The sequence below is a fragment of the Embiotoca jacksoni genome, unplaced genomic scaffold (assembly GCF_022577435.1).
Source record: "Embiotoca jacksoni isolate LCO1_2020_lvr unplaced genomic scaffold, fEmbJac1.0.p SCAF_26, whole genome shotgun sequence".
Lineage (NCBI taxonomy): Eukaryota > Metazoa > Chordata > Actinopteri > Embiotocidae > Embiotoca > Embiotoca jacksoni.
The window spans coordinates 3,732,350-3,739,621 of NW_027185377.1; the positions used below are offsets into that span (position 1 = coordinate 3,732,350).

Consider the following 7,272-nt stretch of genomic DNA (forward strand, 5'->3'; position numbering starts at 1 on the left):
GCATGCTTTTGTCTCAGTATGTTTGACTCGTGCAACTGTCCCGCGCTCTCCTCGGGAGATGCAGCTCACAGTTTGAAAACCTTTCCGGTAATATATTCACCCGTCCTTTACAGAATACCGCTAACCTGCCAGAGCTGTTTAAAGTCTCTGTATTTGTAAGTTACCTTTTTATATGCTGTAGTTAACAGCCAGGCAGGTAAAGGCTAGAGGCCACTTACCGAAGTGGAAAAAGGACTTTGAGATCAAAGGCCAAGAGTCTTCCCCGTTATCTGTTTTTTTTGTTGTATTTATAAGACACCTAGCTTATCTACCATCCTCCTTTTGACGTGCTTAAATTCCTACAATAGCCGGTGTCTCTGCTGCGAGACCTCGGCAGCAGACGGAACAAGGTGACCTTAACTCCAAGAGAGTGCAGTTAATTGCCTTTCATACTCTCGTGCGCTCACTCCCTGAATAGATACAACGCTCCGAGTTCAATCCAATTCCTCGTGCGACGTTTAAGGTCAGACCTTCACAAGGCGAGGTCCATTAGCCCGGCGGATGGAGCCGCGGTGTCGCCGCCGGCGCACGCCAGTTTGGAGAGTCACCCGTCGGTGTGTACGTTTGGTTACATCAGGGTCAAGCTCTGGTAAACGTGACATATGAGCGGTGAAGACGGCACAGGGCAGCGGTGACTGAGATAGTGTGTGACAATTTGTTATTCCTCCACACACACACACACACACACACAGGAACACAATGCAGTGAAGGCTCGAGGCCGCTTGCTGAAGTGGACCGTGGGTGTTAACTGGTTTACAGATGTCACGTACTAGTGTGAACACATGTAGTATCAAGCTGTTTACCTTGAAAAATAGAAAGTGCTCATTGATTTGCGCTCCTTGAGCGTGATGATTTGCTTCTTTTTTTTTTTACAAACCTAGGGGGTTATAAATTGACCAGATCTGCAACAATTTGAAATAATCGGCAACGATTTTGACGACAACTTGTCCTTTTTAAAGCAAAATTGATCAAACACATTTGATTTTTCCAGGCTCTCAAATATGAGAATTTTTCTGTGTTTTCACATTTTTATATAGTTGTATTCTGAGTAATCTCTCTGAATATCTTCTCGATTTGAACTTCAGGTTTGACAGAACAAGACATTTGAATGCATTCCCTTTAACTGTAAGTAGTTGTGATGGTCTCTTTTCACAAGATTTCTGATTTTTAGTCCCAAAAAAAATATTTTCTAAGTTAGGAAAAATGCTTGTCATATTATTTAATGGTAAAATATAATCACTGAACTGAGTATATTTAGGTTCTGGATAGTTGGTTTGACAAAACAAGAAATTCAATCAATGTCCTTTTTGGCTATGAGAAACTATGACGAGCATTTTTCACAAATTTAATAAATTAAGCACAATTTATCACAAAAACAAAAGGTAAATTCACTGCATTTTTTTGTCGTGCCAGATGTTCCAAAACACTGTACTGTGCTCCTCATTCACCCACTCACACACACGATTGATGGTGACTTGGCTATTGGAAGCACTTGGGGATCAGTGTCTAGCCGGAGAAGTGGATTTAAGGATCAAACCACGTCCCTGCAATTAATCGAGGAGCTCTTCTATAGCCGTCAACCTCAAGAAGCCGTCAACAGATAATTGACAGTTTAATCAATAGGGAAAATAATTGTTGATTGCGGCACGACTCCTGACTCCTGGACGTCTTGTTTGTCTAATACAGAACGCATTAGCTCACTGTGTCCCCCTTCAATCTTCCTCCGATGGATTAAACCAGACTCCGTTTTGCCTTGAGCACCACTTCCCCTCACCCCAGTGTTGACCTGAACTCACCGACAGTGCTGTGAAGGAGAGGACCTCCGTGTGTGTTTGTGCGTCTCTCTGTCTGAACACTTGTGTGTCTGTGTCTGTGTCTGTGTGTGTGTGTGTGTGTGTGTGTGTGTGTGTGTGTGTGTGTGTGTGTGTGGATGCTGCACGCATGTGTCTCGTAGGTATGCTTGCGTCTGTGTGTTTTGCGTGAGAGTGCATCTGTGGGTGTTTACAGCAGCAGATTAGACGAAGCAGAGTGTTTTTATTTTGTCCCCCCGTGGCTGCTCGTCTCCTAACCCGAGCTGACATCAAATAAGGTCACTGCAGGGCGCCAAAACAGCGCCGGGGCTGGAAATAATATATATTCATAGTACATATTGGATTTTTTTTGTTTTTTTTGTTTCAGCTTTTTTTTTTCTTTTTCAAACTGAACTGTTGTCATGGCAATGAAGAGGAAAAGATGCATGAAAATAGGTCTGTCAGTGAGGGCAAGATACTATGTTCAGCTCGTGACACAATCGTTTCAAAGCAAATTGTGTATTTATTGATTTAAAAAGATGGTTGAAATTGTATTAGTGTTCAAACTCAATGAAGTGCCACTCCGTTTTTGTTTCTAATAAGGGAAATGAGCAGTTTCCTGCATTAACATGTTCCAGGCCACATCGCTGATAAATTATCCGTCTGACATTTGGATTCTTCTTGCAACATCCATTAGCTGCAGTTTATTGTGGTGTAAGGTGCAAAGTGATTGTAGATGTTTTTGAGTCTGTTTGTGAAAATATACTAAAAATGTGTATTTTTTTTTTTTTTACTTTGTAAGGCCTAATTTGAGAAGTATTTGTGAAAAATTCTGCAAATCATTAGTTATTATATGTTTGTATACACGTGAGAGAGACAAGTCTAAGAAAGCCTAACTTCACATTGTGATGGCAGCAGGGGGGCTGAACTTTTAAAAACTGCAATATTGAAATGACATTTTCCTCTGTCTGAGTCAGTAGATTGTAAATTCACACATTTTTGCTTTGCCATTTGGTATAAATGGCAAAGCAAAAATGCTAACGTCTACTAATGGAGCTTTTGGAGCCAAACTTTAAAAAAAAAAACGTGTGTATTTGTATGTCTGTCGCAGGGCCAGAACCAGAGGATCAGCCCGTGTTCCACCCTGACCAGCAGCACTGCCTCCCCGCCTGCAGGCAGCCCCTGCTCCACCCTGCCTCCAGCCATGCCCGGCCAGGCCGGCAACAAGGACTGTGCCTACGGCTCTGTCACCAGTCCCACCTCAACACTGGAGAGCAGAGACAGCGGGATTATCGGTGAGTTCTGCACACAGATTTACTTTGAACAACTGTAACAAAAATGCATGCATTTAAAATACAATGTCCGTAAAGGATAATCTGTAATCCTACCAAAACCAACAAGACAATTGTGCCTTTGTTCATACTTCCTGTTTTGCACAACAGAAACGTTGTTGAAAGCAGCAAAATTACGGTTAAAAGGAACTGTACTGGTACATTTCCTGTAACCAAAACTGGTCTGTACCTGCAGTAAAAGTCAATTTACAGGTGTTGTCATTGTGACATCAACTGTGGAATTGGTGCATCATCAGAAAAACAAACAGAAGGTTCACTGATGTGAAGCATTTTGAGGATGTCAAAACAGGTGCCATGATTGTTTCCTGGCAACAATGAACAAACACCTGCAGCTTGATGAGGACAGCATTACACCAACATGCCATTGATTCAGAACAAGAGCAAATAAAACTCAAACAAACCCACAGTGAAAGAAAAAAAAAAACTGGCCCTAACAGATGGTGTCATTGTTTATGTTGCAGCCACACTGACCAGCTATTCCGAGAACATGGAGCGAGGTGGCAAATACGGCGAGGGCTCGCGGGGAAACCTGAAACTGTGGCAGTCTCAGAAATCAGGCATGGACTCGTTCCTGTACAGGGTGGATGAAAACATGACCGCCTCCACCTACAGCCTCAACAAAATCCCCGAGCGCAACCTGGAGAGCATGTCCTCCCACTCCGCCCACTCCATCCCTCTGTACCTCATGCCCCGCCCTAACTCTGTGGCTGGTGAGTCCCTTCCTCTTCCCGTCCCTCTCTCCGCTGAAAGTAGAGAAGGTGGCGACGTTGTGTCCGAGGAGTCAAAAATAAGGTTGTTTACATGTGAACGGCCATGCAGTGTGCAAAGTTTGCCAATTTTCTAGCAAATTTGGATTAAACTGCTGGTGTTCATTCATGGCACACCCTATTTTCGGACTCTTTACGTGCTCCCTCTTCACTCCTTTCAACCTTTTTTTTCTCATTTTATTCCGAGATGAACCGTGATCCTCCCCTTTGAATTCTTTGATCTCTGTTGGTGGGACTCCTTTGATCAGAAGTATCACAATGATGGTAAAACTTTGGTGGTTTGGAGGTTATTTGGACGACAAAATCTATATTTTTAGTGATCCAAAAAAGTTTGTTCAAGTATATTTAGTGGATTTTTTTCTCACAAAATTTCATCCAGACTCTCCTCCATCTCAGCTGTTAAAAATATCTGTGTACCATCCATTGACTGTGTATAAAAGCGGACGTAGCTTCTGCGTTTGAAAAATGAGGCTGATTCCGGAGTGCCATAAACTGCAATACCACAGAGGGCCACCAGGGGTTGGCTCCAAAACGGCTCCGGCTCAACTTCTGGCTCCAAAATAGCAAGATGGAGGCGGCCAAAATCCGAACTCGAGGCTTCATAACAGCAGTTCACAAGCCTTTGTGTGACGTCACTGTTGTTTGCCTCTTGGTCCCATGTAGTTACTTTGTAAGCACTGTGTTCAAAATTCCTACTTTTTTAATCTGTTTTTTACTATTAATAGTAATGCAGCCATCCAGATTGTTACCTACAAATTCCACATATTTTGGGATTATTACGGCGTCAGCCAGCTGTACACTTGTGGATGTTTTAATCTGTAGACTGCTCAAATTACTGGATACAGCCAGACAACAAGATTCCAGATGACATTTCTCCCGCAAATATGGGACAAATCCTCCTAAATTTTCTAAAATCTGTGCTCTGTCTTAAAAGCAGCTTAGTTGTGGTTTGGTTTGATTCAGTTTCTTGTCAATTTTGCAGCATTTTAATAACCTAGGGAGGAAACCACTCCGTCTTTCTCTTTTGCTTTCATGGGGTTATGTTGAAATTTTCGGGTAGCTGCAAATCCGCAGTGGTATTTTGTTAAACTCTCTCAGCCCTCTGGTGTAGATTGAAACCACAGAGCAGAATAATACAGTCTGGGAAAAAAAAGCTTCTGCAGAATAACACCGCGGCTGGAAGAATATCACACAGGAACATTGGTCTCATTGATGTGTGTTTCTCATTGTAGGCCGTAACTGCCTCAAAAAGGCTCCCAGAAGTAACAGTAAATATATCAGGAAAAATGTCAGTTTCATAACAGCGAGGCAGTCCTAATGGGCCTGATTGTATTATTGTTCTCCTCATCACAGAGGCTGCTACAGACGATGAGCTCTATTATGCACTTCTCCCACTCCTACTGGAAAAAAGTGTGCGTGCACGTAGACACACTTATATATTGCACTAAACACTGTAATATGCCTGACAAGGCCCCGTCGCTGCGGCTATGACCCTCTCTTTATGCTGGTCATGTTCGGCTGTTTGACACCACCGTCTGGCGGCGCCGCGACTCTGCCGGATTTAGAGATTCACCCTCGATCTCATGTCCACCCCTCGACACCCAGATCTTCAGAAAAAGAGGCAGAGTACGCTGGAGACAGCTTAAAAGATCCGCTGTAAGCTGCAGATGGTGCAAAAAAAAATACGATAAATAGAGAGGGAGGGTCGAAAAACAACGATGATGATTTTTCCGTTTGTCAGGAACAGGAATTCCATATTGAGGAGAGGGCGACGGATACATGTGGAAGAGGAGTGAACGAGAGTTTCATAATCTCTCTTTCTCACTCTGCCTCTCCTCCACAAAGAATTATTAGATGATGTAGGGACGGGAGGCGAGCACCGGCTGAGGATTGGCTGGGCTCACACAGCAGTGGAACATCAAAGCCCCAGGCATTAACCGTTTCTATCCCCCAGAGTGACGGAGAGACTCGCTTTGATGTGTGAGGAGAGAGAGAGAGAGAGAGGGAGATACGGAGATATGGAGCAAGAGCAGAAGGCGACCGGGGAGGAAAAAACGAGGGGGGGGTGCTACTCTATTACCTAATGAAGGCAGTGCGTTGGTAGGGCTGAAGATGGATATGGAGGAAGGAGACACCAAGATTTAATTTTTTTCCTTCTCCCTCCGTGGTGCCGTGTTGATGCAATATTATGGATTTAGCCATATAAAGCATTAAAATATTATCCAGCGACAACATGGCAGCATATTAACGAAATGGCGATTTAATTGCCTTGAACAAAAGACTTTGGCTGACATGATGCATCCATGCTTGTTCAGTTTTCAGGGACCGTTAGGTCGGAAGTATCGACACTTTCAACAAAATTGAGTTGTAATTACGAAGGGATTCCTATTTAAAAGTTGGAAACTGGTCAATTACAACAACATCAAAATGAGATGCTGATTTGACGCACTCTTTGTGTTCTTCCTCCGCAATGTGTCAATGCCGCCACTCAGCTTATCTACTAAGACTTTATAAAGCTCCTTCAGAGCCACAGAAGACAAGCAGGCTGAGTGTGTCTGTGAAGTACCTTTTTCTTTTTTAAAGTGCTGCTTTTTCTGACCTCCAGTTGTTTTAAGAGCCAAAAACCAGCTGAGAAAAATGAAATGAAAATAAAAACCAGTTTTACATCAGAGAAAAGAGAAAATTCCATTAAAACTTGAGCTATAAGCTTGTAAACTGAACAAAAAAACCGATTCTTTCCATGAGTTTATTTGTCTATGTTTAGAGATATTTGTCTTTCCTGACAACAAAAGTGGATATTGAATAGTTTATGGTGCTCGAGGAAAAAGTGTCTGTCCACAAACGATGCATCTGATACAGATCTCATTGTGAATATGTACCTCATGGGACTCTTTATTCTGCAGAGAGATCCAGGTCGTCTCCACTGTACTATGATGGAAGCCCAAATCTCTAAACGATACCCCCAAACATCTGGCAACTAAAACCCAAACTTTGATCGTGTTTTTTTCTGATTGTGAGCCTTTAAGTGCCAAAAGGTGAAACAAATTTAAAGTCAGATTCTTAGTAATTACATAAATCCAGATTTAAATTAGAGTCTTTCTAGTTAGAGATTACAAACAAATGTGCAAATCCTCTTTTTTGGCATAAACTTTTCTTGGAACGAAAATCAAGTGAAAATGTAATCCACACAAGTGATGTTTGCTATGTGAGGATTTCCATGCACCACTTTACAGTATAGTACGACTGCCTGGGGATTGTGGAATTCCTATACATACAAAGACTAAAAGCACATAAAAGATACTTACTGTTTAGTCTCTAAAGTCT

The 7,272-nt window shown here is 42.5% G+C and overlaps 1 protein-coding gene across 13 annotated transcripts in view; it reads left to right on the top strand.

The window, feature by feature from the left end:
• tanc2b (tetratricopeptide repeat, ankyrin repeat and coiled-coil containing 2b) overlaps nt 1-7,272 on the top strand; it is a 136,814-nt gene that overhangs the window by 96,612 nt on the left and 32,930 nt on the right. For all 13 annotated transcript variants that reach the window (XM_069160178.1, XM_069160177.1, XM_069160179.1 and 10 more), the window contains 2 exons: nt 2,941-3,124; nt 3,643-3,891. In XM_069160178.1, coding sequence (XP_069016279.1) covers nt 2,941-3,124; nt 3,643-3,891 — 433 coding nt within the window. The remainder of the gene's footprint in view (nt 1-2,940; nt 3,125-3,642; nt 3,892-7,272) is intronic.